A 19,919-nucleotide genomic window follows, 5' to 3' on the forward strand; every position below is an offset into this window, starting at 1 on the left:
ACAGTTCAGCTCTTGACAGATCAGACTCGCTGTGTCTCTTTTCATCTTGTTCCAGCACACATTACCCCAGGATCCATTGTAGAAAACCTCCAGATTCCCTTCACAGCCCTCAGTTAACCTGATCTCTTTAAACTCTAGATGGAAAGGGGTGTGCATTAAAATATATGCAATTCAAGTAGTGCTTTATTTATCATTAAAAAAACTGGTTAATTCGAGGCTAAAGTTACCGTAATGCTATGTTACTGACATAATATGTTATCAGCATTTGCATTATACTTTTTTTGGACGAAAAACATTTATGGAGCATTTCCTTTAGTGTACTGTTTACCTGAGCACACGACTCCTACATCCTCCTTGTGTTCACAGTCATGTTTTCCCCAGCTTGGAGAAGAGCAGCTCCACAGGGACGTCTCATTCCCCTCACACTCCACCTCATCCAGCCATATGTGTCCAGAACCAGGACCAAACCAGGCTGGTACCTGCTGGTTCCTGAGGGCCACTCCACACTGCAGCTGTCTGCACACCACATGAGCATCTTTAATATCCCAGGAGTCATCACACACTGTCCCCCATGAGCCGTTGTGAAAAACCTCCAGCCTCCCTGCACAGTCTCCCCCAGAACCCACCAGCCTGATGGACCCCCGACCTGATATTCAGAGACAGAAAAACACATTATTGATCACAAACAACTGAAGAATCTGTCCAGATGTTGTTCTTCTCACCAAGGCAGGTGATTGACAGCTGTTGTGTGGAGCTGCAGCTGAGAGTTCGTGGAGATCTGCAGTTCCCCAGATGAGCTTCACTCCCAGAGCACTGGAAGCCCGTCACACACTCATGACTGTGTTCCGGACTGGATGAAGAGGAGCTGTAGAAGTTCAGCACAGAGCCACAGCCCAGCTGTCTGCAGACCACAGAGGATTCAGAGAGACTCCAGGAGTCCAGCAGAACTCTCCTCCAGACCTGATGGATGAAAACTTCCACCTCCCCCTCACACTGTCTCTCTCCAGACAACCGCACCAGACCATCATGAAGAGCCAGAGAGGAATCTGAGTGAAAGATCTGACATTTCACTAAAATACTGCAAATGTGTTAAAGACCACAGAGGAACACTTATATAATAAATTTGTTTTATATCAATATCACATTTATATAAGTAAATTCAAAACTTAAATGATACAAGCATGAATTTTCAATCTGAAATTTATAGGAAAGATATACAGCATTTCGTATAAGATTAAGTCTTCCAGTAGCATAATATCAGTAAATGCTACAGTAATATAGACTCACTAGAGCAGATGACTCCAACATCTCGACTATGAGAACATTCAGCTCGACTCCATGAAGAGATGGAACATTCTGAGAGTTTTGTTTCATTCCCGTCACAATCAAACACATCAGCCCAGATTTCACCACTTCCCTCTCCAAACCAGTCTGATCCCACAACAGACACAGCAATCCCACAATTCAGCTGTCTACAGAGAACGCTGGCATCTCTCATATCCCAGCATGCATCGCACACTGTGCCCCACTCATTGAGGAACTGAAGCTCCACTCTTCCAGAACAGATGCCAGGACCGTTTACCAGTCTGAGATCAGTGTAACCTGGAGAAAGAACACAGAGTTTACTGAGATTTTAAGTAAGAGAACAGAGATAATCTGAGTAATTCTCATGTTCTTAATTCTGTTTAATACAGTCACTCAGAGCTTATAATGATGTACTGATCAAACAATTACATTTGAGTAAATTGAACAATTGGATTTGTTAAATAAATAGGTTAAACAATTTACCAGAACATATCAGTCCGACATCATTTTCATGGGTGCAGTTTGTTTTATAGAGTTGGGGTACTCGAACTTGGACTCGGACTCGAGTCCGGACTCGAGTGCAATTTTGAATGAACTCGGACTTGTCACGCACTCGGGTGAATTTGTACTCGGACTTGACATGGACTTGAACATTTTGGACTCGGAAAATATTCCGAGTACAGTCGAGTCCACGTCATGTGTAACAATAAAACCAGCATAAAATTGAAATGATAAATTAATGAATGTCTCCCCTTCTGTCATTTTACTGCACCACACCGGCAGGCAGAAGTCTCATGCTTGCAGACGAAACACACGCACCACTCACTGGATATCAATGTGGATTAGTGATGGGAAGCTCGATTCTTTTCCGCGAACCGGTTCTTTCGGACGGTTTGATTCAATAAACCGGTTGAAAAAAAAAAAAACAGTTCACCGGATACATAATCCATTGCGATGTATTTGTTATTAAATGAACTTACGTTTCGTCAGATTGCCCTTCATTCAAGCCCTCGGTTTACCCGCACTCATTACATTAGCACAAAATCAGTTCAGAATCAATCACCAAAAGAATCAGTTCAGTTCAGACGCGCTGTGAGTCAGTCGGCTTCATGCTGAATCACGAATGCGCAGTATCATCAGCTCCTCGGTTCTCGAATCGGACGCGTCCGAAAGTAACGGTTTTCGGTTCAGTGTACTGATGATCTGAAAACTGATACAACCGGTTCTTGACTCGAGAACGAGAATCGCTCAAAACCCGGGTAGGACAATCTGACAGGGTAGGATAAAATGTCAGGACACCGGCACATGCGGCAGTTCAGTATCATCAGCTGCTCTACTCGTGTTCATGTTCTGTTTACTACAAACTCAGTTTGTGAATCTGTCATCATTAACTATAAATACAGTACAGATATTTCATAAATCATCTCTTATTCATATTAAACATGGAGTCTTTCTTAATCATTGTCCAACTTCCCTGAAAACCCCTTTGGCCCCATACATAATCTACAATATGCAGATTAGAAACATGTAGCCCCTATCTTAACAAAAAACGTATATATATATATATATATATATATATATATATATATATATATATATATATATATATTATATAGTTTTATCACACTTTCCGATGTTTAACAAAATATTTGAAAAATTCATCAGTTCATCAGTTCATCAGTTCATCAGTTCATCAGTATCATCAGTTCATCGGTTCTCAAATCGGACGCCTCCGAAAGAAACAGTTTTTGGTTCAGTGTACTGGTGATCCGAAAACCAATGCAACCGACTACCAAAGACAGCAGCAGCAACCAACAGATGCTGCACAGCTCAGCATTGCAGGATTTGCAAGACTAGATTTGACCAAACAAGCAGTGCTACTTTATGATGCAAGTTCTCCCAAGACAACAGGAAATTCATAATGTCATCATTAAGGATCTCCTCATTGGCTGCACTTTACCTCTGTCAAATGTGGGGGAGAGGCATTAAATAACTGAAATGTCATCTTTAACTGGAGGACAATATAGTGTGATACAATAATAAAACAGGTTCATTTGTATTTTCATGCACTTGTAATACAATAAAACCTTTGAAACCTTTTTTGATAGGAAACTAGTTCTGTTGACATAAAATAAAAATGTTCAATGGCAATGACTAGATGTAACAGTGGTATTTTTTTTATTACATTTTTATATTGCCATTGGTTTAATGTGTTGAAAGGTTAAAATATTAATAGAATGTAAAAATGTACAATACCAATTTATAATCTTTTTTAATTTAATTACTTTCTGGACTCGGGCGGACTCGACTCGGACTCGGCCTTTAAGAACTCGGACTTGAGTCCAACTCGGCCCCTTTTGGACTCGGACTCGGACTCGATGTTTGTGGACTTGGTCTTGACTCGTACTCGACAAAGGTGGACTCGGACCCAACTCTATTGTTTTATGTGAGTTTGATGATGGACATCCTCGAATGTGTGATTCATTTCCTCTGCACTGAATCTCTTGTGTCCACAGCTGAGCGTCTCCTTTGCCAAAAGCAGCTGCTCCCAGCACCTGTACAGGAGCCCCACAGTCCAGCTCTCTACACACAACCTTTGCATCCTGCTGGTCAAAGGCAGCGTCACACAATGAACCCCATCGTCCTCCAAAATACATCTCCAGTCTCCCAGAGCACAGATGAGACCCAGCTACAAGTCCTGGCCTTCCATAGTTTAAAGTTTCTAATTTATTTACACAACAGAGAAGATCATATGCCACTATGATTATGATACAGACATAAAACAAGATTTTTTTTAAAGGATGAAAATTAATAGTTTAGACCATAAAATATGCTCTGAAAACAAATTACACACAAAAGTCTGATCATTGATGCATTAACAGGCTGATGTATGGAGCAGCTCACCTGAGCATCTGACTCCAGCATCTTCATAATGACTACAGCCACCACTAACACCCCATCCTCTTGATCTACAGTCCTTCAGTGTTGATTCTGATCCACTACAGGCCACATCATCCATCCAGATTGGTCCTGATCCTGGTCCAAAAGGAGCATTACTCAGAGCCTCTACAGCTTTTCCACATCCCAGCTCTCTACACACCACTTCAGCATCAGCCAAATCCCAGTCATCATCACACACTGTTCCCCACTGACCATCATGATGAACCTCCACTCGACCAGCACAGGGACTGTTACCACCAACCAACCTAACAGTCTCCAAATCTGTACATGAAAGAAAGAGATTTAACCACATTAGTAGTAAAAAACAAAACAAAAAAACAAAAAAAAAAACAATCACCAGCAGTATATTGCAAAGCTGCAAAAAATGTAATATGAAGTTAGTTAATTCAAACTGGACAATTAAAGCTGGAGAAGAAAACATTACAAATAATCTTATCATTAAATTGATTGACTGTAAAAGCTCAAATTATTCATAAAATGCATTTATAATTAAATTGTCTAGTGTCACTAAATCTTGTTTTCTAAATATAACACAGGCATATATTCACTTTCTAATTTTATGAGCCATCACATCATAGATACACTCATATAATGTATAATTTCACCTCTTACTGTCTATTTTGTACTCACCAGCTGTGGCTAGAGTGATTATAGTGAAGAGTAAAACGAGTGTCAGACATCGCTCCATCATTTTCTGCTCGTCACACGTCTGTTTGACTGTCAGCACAAGTTTCTCCTCTGCTCCCTCAAACACACTGAAGAAACTGGCTCCTGTCAGCCCCCTAAAGAGAGAGAGAGACTCACAGCTGCCAATGACACTCACTGTTACCTTATTAGACACAACAGAGGAAATCATCAAACACAACCAGTGACAAATCAGAAAGCAGCATTTTTATTTTCTCCATATATATCAATAAAGTGTGAGCGCTGATGAGTGGGACTCCTCCTCCAGCGTGAAGAGACACTTCACTGAGGACAGACTCGTGTCAGTCAGAAGTCAGTGTGGAGATAAAGTCACACTAAACTTAAAGCAGATTGATACAGAAACACTGCAGCTTATATTCAGCATCAAAACCTGAACCTGAACACAGCAGACACAAGCACTGATGACTGACTGCTCACTTACTGAAACTTTATTTTAAAATGATTTTTATATAAATGTATAAATTAGAATAAACTGCACATTTTAATGTTTTTTAAGAAATAAATGTGCATAATATTAGGTGGATTTTACTTCACCATTATGATGTTCTAATCAAGAGCACAATAAACAGTATGTTAATATATTATCAAATGAACTGGACTGATTGTGTTTAACAGCAGAAGACTATTCTGACAAGATCTGTAAAGATGTTAATTGGACATTTTAAGTGCTTATCCTTGTAATGTGTAATTCTTCCAGCAGATGGCAGCAAAACACTTCTTATTGTAAAGTGCAGCAGACAAGAGTCTTGTCCTTGTGTCACCACATGAGGGAGCTTCTCACTTTTTCCAGACAGACTTTTTTTTTTTTTTTTGGAACAAGATCAAATTACATGTATATGACAAACACTATACATGATATAATCATTATACATGAAATAAAATATTTCACAGAGGGGCTGTATACAAATACAAATGTATATAAAAATATTAAAGCGTTTTCAAACTTTCAAGCTTTTTTTAACAGAAAATCGTATACCATCAATAAAGTTTGTTTTTCTTTTGCATGAGAACTTACATTTGTGAATATGAAATTTTGCCTTTAAAAAAATAAAGTTTATTATGTCAATGTGACTGTGTTTTTCTTTGCTGTTATCTAGTATACCAACAATACATAATTTCATAACCAAACAAAATGATTATCAATATTTTGCACAATAAAATCACATACATTTAGCCAAAATAGTTTTACAAAAGGGCAATGCCAAAACAAATGTATCACAGTCTCAGGGCAACTGGCACAAAAGGAGCAACTAAAATCAATATCAGATTTAAATAAAATAGTAAATCCTGATTTTGAATGATACTCCCTTAACCTTGTTTGTAATTTAATACTGATTAGGTATTAAACAAACCTTTTTCCAAACAATATTGTCTGTTAGTTTATTCCAATATGAATAAAGATAAGGCAAAGACACAATATCTCATTAAAATAAAGCTCTTATGGAACTGTTGTGTGATTTAAGAGAAAAACAGATGTTATATAATAACTTATTATATTAGGCAGAGACCACTGTTGGATGTTAATTCTTGTCTGATGTCTAAATAAAATACAAACTTTAGGAGAATTGGCAACAAAAACTTTGGCAAAGTCCCCTGATGTAACATGATTTTTCTAATGTGCCAAAAAATCCCATTACAGGGAAGGGGGGTCCCACAGGGGGCCCCAAACAGTTGCATGGTTTGTGTACCGCTGCTGTTGGTCATCAGAGCAGTCATGTAACTTTGTAAATATTTTGACCAACAGAGAGAGCTGCGAGCACCACTAAATATGTCAAATCAGTTCCTTTAACGCACACTAAACCTAAACACGATTCTGCTCCTAAGCAGTATTCAAGTGTATCCCATCATGCATCATGTTCAGGAACTTGTGCACCGAAATCGAGGAAAACATTCCACTGTAAGTTAAAATAATTAGATATTATAATCTTGTTGTAAAACAAAGCTTTTTTTTTTACGTTTTATTGAAACATAGATGCTCTGTATTATGTACATCATTTACAACTGTTTTTATTGCTTATAAAAACCAGAGTTTTAACATATCAATATCAATATCACTCAGACTTTGTTCAGATTTGTTGAACCGAGGCAGTGGATGATCACGGAGTCGAATGCCCCACTTCTTTGTTTGACTCCTCCTCCACATCATCATAATCTGTTATTAAATACTAAATATTAAATCATGTCAAATGTTGTCATTGGATGAATATTTTAAGTGTTAACATGAAAACTTTGACTAAATTAAAATAAAGATGTTATGTTAATATAATGAGAACAAAAGGGTTATAATAACTTACCCAACGTGTTTCTTACATCTTCACTGACACTCATCACATCATCATACTCCTCCTGAACTCTCTCTGATCAAGAATGACAGAAAAACATGTCATATCAGTTTATAAAACAATTCTCATTTGAGGGATCATTCTTACCTCCAGTGGCTTAATTACACAGAACACACATCTGAGGCCTAGTCCACAATACACTGGTATTTTTATAAACAGGAGTTTTCCTCAATTTAAAAAACAAAAAAAACTTGTTCATGTGAAAATTTAACTGGAGGAGAAGCTGATGATGTTGTGGCAGGAGTAGTGGATACTGACACATCTGACAAGTCTGTCAAAACACATTAATAATCATGTAAATGACATATTAATTACTCAACTAGCACTAAAATTATCAAACAATCTTGTTGTGACCTGGACAGTTGAGTCTAACAAGCTTCTTGTGGGAGCAGTCAGTGTGGTTATTCAGGGAGAGAGGACAGTCCCACAGATGAATCTCATTCCCTCTGCATTCGACTTTGTTCATCCACACAACACCTTCACCTGCACCAAAGGTTGAATTCCCATCAGCCCTCAGTGCTGCTCCACAACCCAGCTGCCTGCAGACCACCAGAGCATCGCTGATGTCCCACTGATCATCACAGACTGAGCCCCACACAGCGTTAAGATACACCTCCAGCCTCCCAGAGCACCGGCCGTCTCCTCCACTCAGTCTGAGAGGAACATGATCTAAAACACACACATCAACCAGAACAGCTTCAGCTATATTTGGAAAATAATATTTTAATATAAAAGGCTTACGTTAACTAACATAAAAATATATAATAATAATAATAATAATAATAATAATAATTCATTACATTTCTTTGGTGCTTTTCTGCTTTTCTAGGCACTTAAAGAGCTCTACATTGTGAGGGGTATCTCTTCGTCCCCCACCAGTGTGCAGCATCCACCTGAATGATGCGACGTCAGCCATAGTGCGAACACCCAACACACACCAGCTTATTGGTGAAGAGGAGACAGAGTGATGAAGATAATCAGTAGATATGGGGATTGTTAGGAGGCCATGATGGTCAGAAACCAATGGACGAACTTGGCCAGGATGTCGAGGTCACACCTCTACTCTTTTTAAAAGACATCATGGGATTTTTTTAATGACCACAGAGAGTCAGGACATTAGTTTAACGTCTCATCTGAACGATGGTGCTTTTTGAAAGCATTGTGTCCCCCTCACCATACTGGGGTTTTAGAACCACTGATGTATATATGACTGCATCGCTCATCGCGTTCTAAACTGCCAACAGGAATTGAAGCCACCGGAAGTGTTTGATCCATCATTTTACTAATCCCTACCAGCAGAGAGCACCATTGAGATACATTCAAACCGCACTGACGGCACAGGTAACTGATCCTACACAAAATATAGCCTATTTCTTTATGTACGTAATTATTCAGGAATTGTTAAACATGAACCTATTAGTATCAGAAATTGATTTGAATATACAATGAATAATACAGTAGCTTCTGTTATTATATTGCTGTATACTGAAATGTAAAGCTTAATTTACCATCTTGAAATAAAGTTTCATGTCCGTACTGTATTAGTTACTCAGTTATTTCTCTGAATAAATTATGATATGTATATTTTTAATGTCCTGATTGAGCATCATCTATTTCAGACTCTTCAAGATTGGGCAAATATGTTTACTAGCACTACCGTTTAGGCCTACATGTTGCATGATTAATTAATAATATATTTAACCACCATTTAAATCATTACCTGCTTCAAAATGAATGCTGTTAACGAGATTATTGTTTAAACATTTGAAGTTAGCGCCTATTGTACGAATAAAAACACTACAAAAAAATTATATAAACAATGAATAACTGAACAAGGATTTCAGAATGAGCACTTGTCATTTGTTATATATATGTTGAGGTCGTGTTTCTGTCTGATGTTTATCATGTTCATGATGTTCGCTACTGTAATCAACATTGCTTTTTAATAAGTAGGGAAAACTCCCGACATTAAAGAAAATAACCGTTGATATGCCTAGGGTGTTTGCATTGTAAGAATGAACATAGATACTTAAGATTTAAAAGCACTGACTTGTCAGGTTATATTTTCTCATTAAATTCATACGATTTGATATTACGTCAACATCACCTTGTTCAACACAGTAAGCACTGATTAATAGTATTTGCTATATTTGATAGGAAGCAAACTTGATGTTCTATGAGTGCAGAGCTGCATGGAGCTAATGTACTGGAGGCCATGATGCATCTGGCCAGGTAAGAACACAAAAAACACACAAATGCAACATCCAACACTGACATATTTTGTTAAGCTGTGATGTTTGTAAAACCTCAGCCACGGCTGCAACCCACAAAAAAATATAAAACTGAGACAGCTACTATTATACATATATATATCCAGCAACTTTAATATGTATTAATTATTATATATTATTATTATTATTATCATCATCTTATAAGTATTTTAATGAACACTAATGTGTAAATACAACTTGTTTATTTTTTTATATTATTGTTGTTGTTTTATTTATTTTAATTAATGATTTAAGGGTCCCGAAGGACCAGGAAAACAGAGTATGGGTAAATACTAAAGATATTAATTTGCCATCATATCAAAGACATTTTTACATGTGTCCAGCAGATGGCAGCAAAGCTCTTATTATAAAGAGCAGCAGGCGGGAGTCTTGTCCTTGTGTCGCCACATGAGCGAGCTTCTCACTTTTTTTCCAGACAAAAAAAATGTTCATTAATTTAATTCACAGCTACATTCCGGCTACAAATCAAATTTATTAAATGTAGAGCTTATTTTATAGCACATTTATTTGACTTTTTGCTGCTATAATATATTTTAACACTCAGAATGAAGTAAATACACTGTGGCAGTAATCTCATATTTTCATTCGTTTTTAAAATTATAATCTAAAAAGCAGGGGCGGATTTAACCAATAAGCTTAGGGCCGAATCAGATTTAAAAAGATAATCAGGAACACATCAGTTAGAAATACAGGATTCAGCAATTATGGCACACATTGGAACCAGCTTCCAGAAGAGATCAGATGTGCTCCACTAGTTTAGCCACATTCAGATCCGGACTCAAAACACTTCTGTGCTCGTAGTCCATTTGCTGAATGAGCACCGTGTTATATATGACTGATTCCACTGCAACTATCCTCTTTTTTATTCTAAACCTAAGTAGTCTATTAGTAGTACATTTTTGAATAATTTTTATTGTAATTATTTAGATTTTTTTCCCCGTTCATAAAACACTTTGAAATGCAATTATTTATTAAATGTGTTATATCAATATCCTTGCCAAGCCTATACTTAATTTGCTAACTCTTTATTATTAGCAGGACATTAACCATGTTTTCATGTATGACTGAAGCATTTAAATTACTGTGACGTCAGACAACAGTCAACTGTACTTGTTTTATATTGATGGAGAAAACATGATCTGCACTGGGTCCTAATGTTCTGTTGAGCATAATATAAGTCATAATATGTTGTACAAGTTATTATGAAGTGAATAATATGGATTATAGTGAAGATGTATTTTAAACATCTTACAGGTTGTTGAACTGCACATAACGCAACACTTATACAGATGGATGATGCATATAAAAGTAAAATGCCCAGCAGACAAGCAATATGCATATTTATTTACTGGTTAAAAACACACTTTATAACATATTAACAATTTAAATAACAATAACTATTAATTTAATAATTATTTTTTAATTAGACGATTTTTTTGTTCAGCATTTATCTACTTTCAAATCTCTAGGTGCTTGCTGCAGTGATGCTGAAGACTGTTAAATCACTCACGCTCATTTGGTCATATGTTTAAGATGTCTTCAACTATCACTGTGGTTGTTGTGCTTTATAAGGTAGGATCTCAAGTTTGAGATTTCAGGTTTTGTGTAATGTCTTATTATAATACTCATTAGAAGTCTAAAAAGTTTTCTTTTTTTTTTATATCAACAAGGCCCAAAAAATACAAAACTCTCAAAGGCTTAAAAGTTTTAATACAAAAAGGGATGGGTGGGGGAGGGGGGTATAAAAACCAGAGTTTTAATATATCAATATCAATATCACTCAAACTTTGTTCAGATTTGTTGAACCGATGCAGTGGATGATCACTAAACTGAATGCCCGACAACTTTGTTTGACTCCTCCTCCACATCATCATAATCTGTTATTAAATACAAAATATTAAATCAGGTCAAATGTTTTTATTGGATGAATATTTTAAAAGTCTTAACATGAAAACATTGACTAAATTAAAATAAAGATGTTAATATAATGAGAACAAAAGGGTTATAATAACTTACCCATCAGGTTTCTCACATCTTCACTGACACTCATCACATCATCATACTCCTCCTGAACTCTCTCTGATCAAGAATGACAGAAAAACATGTCACATCAGTTTATAAAACACTTCTCATTTCCCTCGAGTGACTTTTTACACAGAACACACGTCTGAGGCCTAGTCCACAATACACTGGTATTTTTATAAACAGAAGTTTTTCCTCCTTTGTTTAAAAAAAAATAAAAAAATAAAAAAAACTTGTTGAAAATGTTGCCAAACCATCAGGTGGTGATATAACCATGATAATAAAGCCTTGTTGACTAATTAGAAGCCACGACAACACTGCAATCAGAGTTTCTGAAAATCTTCACCCTGGCAGGAGTTTTTAAAAAGGTTCGTGTTCAGTGACCTGATACTGTGTTTGTGTGTGTACAAACGACCAAACCACACAGAAACAGCTGCAGTTTTGAAAATACCCATGTTCCTGTGGACAGGGCCTGATACTTGTTACATGTTTCCTGTGTGTTTTCTGTCCTTGTCTGTTGTGTGCCTTGTTTGTCTTTATTGTTAACCTCATTAGTTGCCATAGCCACTCATTTAACCACACCCATCTGCTTGTTAGTTCCCATAGTAACTCATTGGTCTCTTTTGTTCTCCAGTGTATCCACCACTGATTTTTCCTGTGTGCATGTTTGTAAATTTTATGTGTCTGTCTTCTGGTCTCATCCGCTTCTAGCTATTTTTAGCTGTACAAAACAGCTTGTTTTTCTGCTTGATATTGCAAACTGGAGTGTCTTACCTTATTATTTTAATGTATAATCTTAATTATGAACATACTGGTTTGCAGTGCATAAAATGATACTGTTTACTGCATGTTGTTATTCCTCTCGTTATTTCCTTACAGCAGCTAATGAACCAGAAGTCTCACACATTAACAGAAAACGGCTTGAATGTATTGCTGCTTGATTTGCCTGTGTTTCTCTTCCGTGTGTTACTTCTAAGTTCTATTAAACTGCAGTTAGATCTGATCTCAGCCAGCTTTGTCCAGCACATCACAATACTCATGTAAATATGTGAAGGGTGATTAAAAATGTAGTTCTGTGCATCTCACCTGTTAAACCTCGAGAGCTCGGTCTTTTAATGATGACATCATCATAATTCTCTGGGGTGTTCACTACACATGCAAATATGAGTCAATTTAAGTGTAAACCAAAAACCCATTAAAGCTGTGGTAGGGAACTTTTGACGCTCTAGCGGTTAATAAACAGAACTGCTTGCGTCTTGCGGAAGAACATCGTAGCCGGAACTACTTCTCTCTGTTTATGTCTATGAAGAATCACAAAGGTACTGGGTTACTCCGCCGCGGTACCCCCGAAGCAATCTAAAATAGTCCGAATATAAACACTTATTATAGGAGCACCCTAGTGATTCAGGACAAGCCAAAAACACGGTTTGGAAAATGGATTCAGGGTGTACTCGCTTATTATATACATTTTTCTACATTTTGAACACAAACAAAGTTACGGACCGCAGCTCTGATTGGTTGATTTCTTACCGGGAGCGGTCTGTAACTGCAAATGTCAATAGGACCACTGGGAGGAGCCAGAGGAGCTTGATTTTTTTCACAGATTATCTGTCTCATATTCTACTGTCAGGACATAATGACAGGTTTAATAAATATGTAAAAAATATTTTTTTACAAAAGTTCCTTACTGCACCTTTAAGGCAGGATTTTTTAAATATTATCTGTAATGATCTTGATTGTAGAGTGATATTATTTAAAAAAAATGTATAAAGTAAAACACCTTTTTTGATATCAGAGTTGTGTTCGCTCGTCATGACATCATCATAGCTCTCAGGTGTGTCTTCTACAAATTCACACAGGTATTACATTCAGAACAAATTTGAAATATCTATCTTAAATATAATGTAATATTTAGATTTAAAAGTATATTATTTGCTGTTGTAGAATAAGGGAGTGACACCTGTCTCACGAGCTGGTTTCAGTCCGTCAGTGATGACATCATCATAGTATCCCGGTGTGATTTCCTTCATCATCTCTTCTGCATCAACACACAATATATTTGGATACAAAAGCCTAAATATGTTGTTGCTGCAGATCAAACCGAAAATGTGTTATATGTCATCTGATAATGAATCATGTGATAAATTTAAAAGGTCACTGACCATTGGTGACATCATCATAATATGCAGCATTAAACTCTTTTGCTAAAAAAGGAGAGCAGACTGTTAATATACAAGTAAACATCAGCATTTGAATAGTGTTGAGTCATTTATCAAATATAATATGGAATTACTAGTTAAAGTTAATTATTATAAAAGTTTTTTTTTTTGATGTGGATTGATTATGTGCTTCAGCTCTCTAACCTGAGAGAAGCTCATCAGCATCTTCATACCCAGAATGCAGTTCTTCAGAGATGAGACTCCCTGTTAAAGGAGAGCACAACAGTCAGAACCATTTTCATTACAAACAGACTGAATAATTTTCGATTATAAAACACTGTGTTAGTGACAACACAACAAATTACTTTATTACTTAACACAATTACTTTATTATTTAAAGTATTCAAGAAATAAATCCCATGCTGTTTAGGCCTATTAGCAAACATATGAACCCATTTCTTACTGCCTTCCAGAAATATACACAGGAAGAGACAAACACACACAAACACACACAAACACTCACACCTGCATCTACTGTACATGTACAAACATATAAGTCCCTGCTTATGACCCTCTAAAAATACACACAGGAAGAGACGCTGACTGGCACACACTCCCTCTCTCTCTCTCTCTCTCTCTCTCTCTCTCTCTCTCTCTCTCTCTCACACACACACACACACACACACATAAACATGCACCTGCAGCTCTGTGGTTTTCTGTCAGGAATTCTGTGGTTTGAAGCAGGAGGTTTAACAGGACTAATAATAGATGAACATCAACTGTCTGACATACTCTTATTAATGGTATTAAATGAGATTAGTGGCTCATGTCTCACCCCTCTGAGTGAAGTGATTATGTCTGTGCTGAATCTCCTCATAAACGGTCTCAGACATCATCCTGTGTCTCCTCTTAGAGAGAGCTGTGAGTGTAGACACACAAACCTGCATCAGTTCACAACACATGACTGATCACACACTGAATAAAACACAATATGACAGTCTCTGGATCTCTCCTACCTCTCCTCATCACTCTGTTCTGCTGAATCAGTATAAGCAGTGGCACTAAGAGCAGTAAGAGCACAACTCCCAGAACAATCACAAGCACTGGGGGAGACTCTGGTGTAGGAGTTTGTGAAGGAGAGACTGATGTTGAGCGCACTGAAGGAGAAACTGGAAGAGAAGCTGATGATGTTGTGGCAGGAGTAGTGGAGACTGACACATCTGACAAGCCTGTCAAAACATAATAAAAAACATACAAATGACTGATTAATTACTCAACTATTATTTGCACTAAAAATATCAAACAATCTTGCTGTGACCTTCACAGGTGAGTGTAACAAGCTTCTTGCGGGAGCAGTCAGTGTGTTTATTCAGGGAGAGAGGACAGTCCCACAGGTGAATCTCATTCCCTCTGCACTCAACTTTGTTCATCCACACAGCATTTTCACCAGCACCAAAGACTGAATTCCCATCAGTCCTCAGTGCTGCTCCACAACCCAGCTGCCTGCAGACCACCTGAGCATCGCTGATATCCCACTGATCATCACAGACTGAGCCCCACACAGCGTTATGATACACCTCCAGCCTCCCAGAGCACCGGCCGTCCCCTCCGATCAGTCTGAGAGGAACATGATCTAAAACACACACATCATCACTGACCAGCTTCAGCACACTGTTTACAAAATAATAATGATAATAATAAAATCATAATAACCTTACTTGAACACTGTCTCTTGTATGGATATGGTGAGGTAGAACATGTCAGAAAACTCTGAGGCGACACACGAATCTGATCCTCTGAGATTATAATGTTAAAATGTAATTTACCATTGAATAGAATAAAATAATTAAAAGACAAAAAATATATTCAGTTATATAGCATCTTACCTGAGCAGGTGATTTTGGCCACTTCTTCATTATCACAGTCATTATTTCCCCAGGGTGAAGATGGACACTGCCATAAAGTGGAGTCATGTCGTCGACATTTAAGATTATCAAGCCAGTTACGAGGCTTCAGTCCCTCTGAATAACTGGGTTCACTGCCAGATCTTCCACAGTTCAGCTCTTGACAGATCAGACTCGCTGTGTCTCTGTCCATCTGGTTGTAACACACATTACCCCAGGATCCATTGTAGAAAACCTCCAGATTCCCTTCACAGCCCTCAGTTAACCTGATCTCTTTAAACTCTAGATGGGAAAGAATGAGAAAAAACCTTGACACTCATGTAATGACAATGTTTTAATCATAAAGAATTTAAATTTTCTTATTCTGATTCAACCTAACAATAATGTTTTCTTAATGGTTCCATTAATAATTATTTTATGTATAAAAAACACAAAAAGCCCTTCACTTCTTAATATAAATAAAATACTAATATTGACTAAATGCACAATGCATATCTTTAGCTACACGTTGTCATATGAACATGCAGTCTGTAAAACTAAATTGATTTTAGTCTCAAAGTTAGCTGTAAACTGTATGTTTGATTCACTAAAAATAACCGATTGATTAAAGATTAGTTTGAGAATCCAGTTACTGGACAGGCTGTGTGTTTTGTGCTGATTCAGTAGTGTTATATTGCATTGTGGACAAGGGAGTAGTTTAGAAAACTTCAAAAGTAAAAAAAAAAAAAAGATTAATAACATTATTTTTTACCTGAGCACACAACTCCTACATCCTCCTTGTGTTGACAGTCATGTTTTCCCCAGCCTGGAGAAGAGCAGCTCCACAGAGACGTCTCATTCCCCTCACACTCCACCTCATCCAGCCATATGTGTCCAGAACCAGGACCAAACCAGGCTGGTACCTGCTGGTTACTGAGGGCCACTCCACACTGCAGCTGTCTGCACACCACATGAGCATCTTTAATATCCCAGGAGTCATCACACACTGTCCCCCATGAGCCGTTGTGAAAAACCTCCAGCCTCCCTGCACAGTCTCCCCCAGAACCCACCAGCCTGATGGACCCCCGACCTGATATTCAGAGACAGAAAAACACATTATTGATCACGAACAACTGAAGAATCTGCCCAGATGTTGTTCTTCTCACCAAAGTTTCTGATTGACAGCTGTTGTGTGGAGCTGCAGTTGAGAGCTTGTGGAGAGCTGCAGTTCCACAGATGAGCTTTACTGTCTGGAGAGAGTATTTATCTGTCATTCAATATTTATCTAAAATATCCTATATTTGTTAAAATGTGTAGTTTTATTCTGAAACCCATGACTTCAGTGTGGTGTGAATTTGCCCACCAGAGCAGATGACTCCAACATCTTGTCTATGAGAACATTCAGCTCGACTCCATGAAGAGATGGAACATTCTGAGAGTTTTGTTTCATTCCCGTCACAATCAAACACATCAGCCCGGATTTCACCACTTCCCACTCCAAACCTATCTGATCCCACAACAGACACAGCAATCCCACAATTCAGCTGTCTACAGAGGACATTGGCGGCTCTCATATCCCAGCATGCATCACACACTGTGCTTGAATCATTGAGGAACAGAAGCTCCACTCTTCCAGAACAAGAGTCTGAACCGTTTACCAGCCTGAGATCAGTGTAACCTGGACAAACAAGTGACAGCTTATTTAAACAGTGTAAAACTATAGTCAAGATTACTGAGCAATACACCAGCATTATAGTATAATGCATTAAAACTATAATTCATCAAGATAGTGACCAAATGTTTATACTCAACCAGAACAGATCACTCCCACATCATTGTCATGGGAACAGCTCTGCATCTGGGAAGTCAATCGTTGACAGATGTGTATTTGTGATTCACTTCCTCTGCACTGAATATCCCCTGACCAAACACGGCCTTTCCCTTTACCAAAAGCAGCTGCTCCCAGCACCTTTACAGGAGCCCCACAGTCCAGCTCTCTACACACAACCTCTGCATCCTTCTGGTCAAAGGCAGCGTCACACACTGAACCCCATCCTTCTGTATGGAGCATCTCCACTCTTCCGGAGCACAGGTGAGACCCGTCCACAAGTCGAAGTCCATTTTCTGAGTATTTGAATTATAAGGACAGTAAAAAAAATATATTTAGAATTAACTAATAACTATTCAAGATAAAATAATTAAACATGGTTAAAAATGTGAATTATTTGTTCATTATTTTTTATTTGTTACCATAATTTATTGTTCCAGCCAACACACCCTCAGAAGTTTCTAAATTCGCACAGTACATACTAAAATAGTTTACTTTTTAAAAAAGTCTTACAGATGTTTTTATTATTATTATTATTCATATGCAGTGATGTATGAAACAGCTTACCTGAGCAGATGACTCCAGCATCTTCACGATGTCCACAGTCGCTAATACCCCATCCTCTTGATGTACAGTTCTTCAGTGTTGACTCTGATCCACTACAGTCCACATCATCCATCAAGATTTGACCTGATCCTTGTCCAAACTGAGCTACATATGTTGCTTTAACAGCCTTCCCACAGTCCATCTCTCTACACACCACTTCAGCATCAGTCAGATCCCAGCCATCATCACATACTGTTCCCCACTGACCATCATGAAGAACCTCCACTCGACCAGCACAGCGACTGTTACCATCAACCAACCTTACATTCACATGGTCTGTTAAAGAGATCATAAATGTGGTAAATAAATTAAATTAATTAATAAAAAATCTGAATACAAAATAGAGATTTTTTTTATCTCTCTCTATCTCTTTCTTTTTCTTTTCTTTCCTTTCCTTTTTTTTTAGATGGCTCTTAATTCTGAGTGTATACTTACCGGCTGTAATGAGTGACACAAAAGATGGAACAAAAATATATGCCAGATAGCTCTCCATTTCACTATACTCTCAGACAGTTCAGAACACAGCACAAGTTTCTCCTGTGCTCCCTCAAACACACTGAAGAAACTGGCTCCTGTCAGCCCCCTAAAGAGAGAGAGAGAGAGAGACTCACAGCTGCCAATGACACTCACTGTTACCTTATTAGACACAACAGAGGAAATCATCAAACACAATCAGTGACAAATCAGAAAGCAGCATTTTTATTTTCTCCATATATATCAATAAAGTATGAGCGCTGATGAGCGGGACTCCTCCTCCAGTGTGAGAGACACTTCACTGAGGAAAGACTTGTGTCTGTAAGAAGTCAGTGTGGAGATAAAGTCACACTAAACTTAAAGCAGATTGATACAGAAACACTGCAGCTTATATTCAGCATCAAAACCTGAACTTGAACACAGCAGATAAAAGCACTGATGACTTCTGTAACACTTCAAGCACTTACACAAACTTACTAGAACCACTTTCTTATGACTAATTTTAATTAATAGAACATTTTAATCTCACTGTTTCTGGATAAATTATGCATAATATTACTGTAAGTGGATTTTACTAATTGTGTTATTTCATTCTAACCAAGGAAATAATAAAATATGATTACACCATAGTAAAAACTATATTATGATACACTTTAATACATTAAATATTGTCTACTTTCATTAGGTATAACTTGGAGAATAAGAAAATGTCATCAATAGTCATATGCGTTTAATATTGTAATAATCCATTTTCCCAGAAGATGGCAGCAAAACTTTTTTTATTGTAAAGAGGCGCAGACAAGAGCCTGATGAGGAGTGTATAATACTGTATTACAAGACAACCTCTCTGATATGGAATGCAAAATTTGCCAAAATAATAAATAAATAATTATACAAAGAAAAAGAAAGAATTCAACTAGTATTTCCTTATTTATGCATAATTGTATTTTTCAATATTTATTTATTTTTTATTTATTTAAACATTTATTTGCTATTTTTTTATTATTTTTATAAGTATTTATGTCAGATTTGAATAAATGTGAAAATGTATAAAAATGTTGAAATAAATACATTTATAAATAAAATGGAAATAAGTATATAAATAAATGGGGGGACTTTTTTTATTTAATTCTATATAGAAATACTTATCTTTTATTGTTTTACGTTTCTCTGTAGATTTATTTACGTATCTTTATAGAATTATGTATATTATGTAGAATTTATTTATTTGATCAGTTTCCAAGTCACAGACTAAAGAATGGAGGTGTGAGGTAACAAGGAAGCACCAGTTTGAGTATCGAGAAGCACCTTATCTGAAGCAGTTATTTGATAACAACAATTTA

At 37.1% G+C, this 19,919-nt stretch overlaps 2 protein-coding genes and 1 long non-coding RNA gene across 3 annotated transcripts; all 3 read right to left on the reverse strand.

Annotated features, from left to right (window-relative positions):
• Nucleotides 1-597: 597 nt before the first annotated feature.
• On the reverse strand, nucleotides 598-5,104 carry LOC113081289 (deleted in malignant brain tumors 1 protein-like). Its single transcript, XM_026253366.1, has 4 exons — nucleotides 4,897-5,104; nucleotides 4,210-4,527; nucleotides 723-1,602; nucleotides 598-646 (listed from the first exon to the last, which is right to left on the reverse strand). Exons 1-3 carry the CDS (start codon nucleotides 4,955-4,957, stop codon nucleotides 1,268-1,270), a joined length of 714 nt encoding a protein of 237 aa, XP_026109151.1. The 5' UTR covers nucleotides 4,958-5,104; the 3' UTR covers nucleotides 598-646; nucleotides 723-1,267.
• Nucleotides 5,105-11,458: 6,354 nt separating this feature from the next.
• LOC113081291 (uncharacterized) lies at nucleotides 11,459-12,187 on the reverse strand. The gene is made up of 3 exons (XR_003282151.1): nucleotides 12,078-12,187; nucleotides 11,621-11,683; nucleotides 11,459-11,481 (listed from the first exon to the last, which is right to left on the reverse strand). It is a non-coding gene; the product is annotated as an uncharacterized LOC113081291 (long non-coding RNA).
• A 1,593-nt stretch (nucleotides 12,188-13,780) lies between these two features.
• LOC113081292 (antigen WC1.1-like) lies at nucleotides 13,781-18,642 on the reverse strand. Its single transcript, XM_026253367.1, has 14 exons — nucleotides 18,538-18,642; nucleotides 18,064-18,378; nucleotides 17,481-17,792; nucleotides 17,032-17,346; nucleotides 16,835-16,918; nucleotides 16,441-16,758; nucleotides 15,672-15,971; nucleotides 15,504-15,581; nucleotides 15,104-15,418; nucleotides 14,802-15,014; nucleotides 14,650-14,704; nucleotides 14,488-14,543; nucleotides 13,990-14,049; nucleotides 13,781-13,830 (listed from the first exon to the last, which is right to left on the reverse strand). Exons 1-14 carry the CDS (start codon nucleotides 18,593-18,595, stop codon nucleotides 13,781-13,783), a joined length of 2,529 nt encoding a protein of 842 aa, XP_026109152.1. The 5' UTR covers nucleotides 18,596-18,642.
• Between the last annotated feature and the right edge of the window lie 1,277 nt (nucleotides 18,643-19,919).

The sequence above is a fragment of the Carassius auratus genome, unplaced genomic scaffold (genome assembly GCF_003368295.1).
Source record: "Carassius auratus strain Wakin unplaced genomic scaffold, ASM336829v1 scaf_tig00033656, whole genome shotgun sequence".
NCBI lineage: Eukaryota > Metazoa > Chordata > Actinopteri > Cypriniformes > Cyprinidae > Carassius > Carassius auratus.

Bases quoted from the DNA above. Each gene is read 5' to 3' on its own strand.
- LOC113081292 (XM_026253367.1), bottom strand. From the start codon at position 18,595: ATGGAGAGCTATCTGGCATATATTTTTGTTCCATCTTTTGTGTCACTC. The intron at 14,544-14,649 runs GCACAGACATAA...ATCTATTATTAG, and splicing joins ACCGTTTATGAGGAGATTCA to TCCTGTTAAACCTCCTGCTT. The intron at 13,831-13,989 runs GTTAGAGAGCTG...CTCCTTTTTTAG, and splicing joins TGCTGATGAGCTTCTCTCAG to CAAAAGAGTTTAATGCTGCA.
- LOC113081289 (XM_026253366.1), bottom strand. From the start codon at position 4,957: ATGATGGAGCGATGTCTGACACTCGTTTTACTCTTCACTATAATCACT. The intron at 4,528-4,896 runs GTGAGTACAAAA...TTTCATGTACAG, and splicing joins AATCACTCTAGCCACAGCTG to ATTTGGAGACTGTTAGGTTG. The intron at 1,603-4,209 runs GTGAGCTGCTCC...TTCTTTCTCCAG, and splicing joins TGCTGGAGTCAGATGCTCAG to GTTACACTGATCTCAGACTG.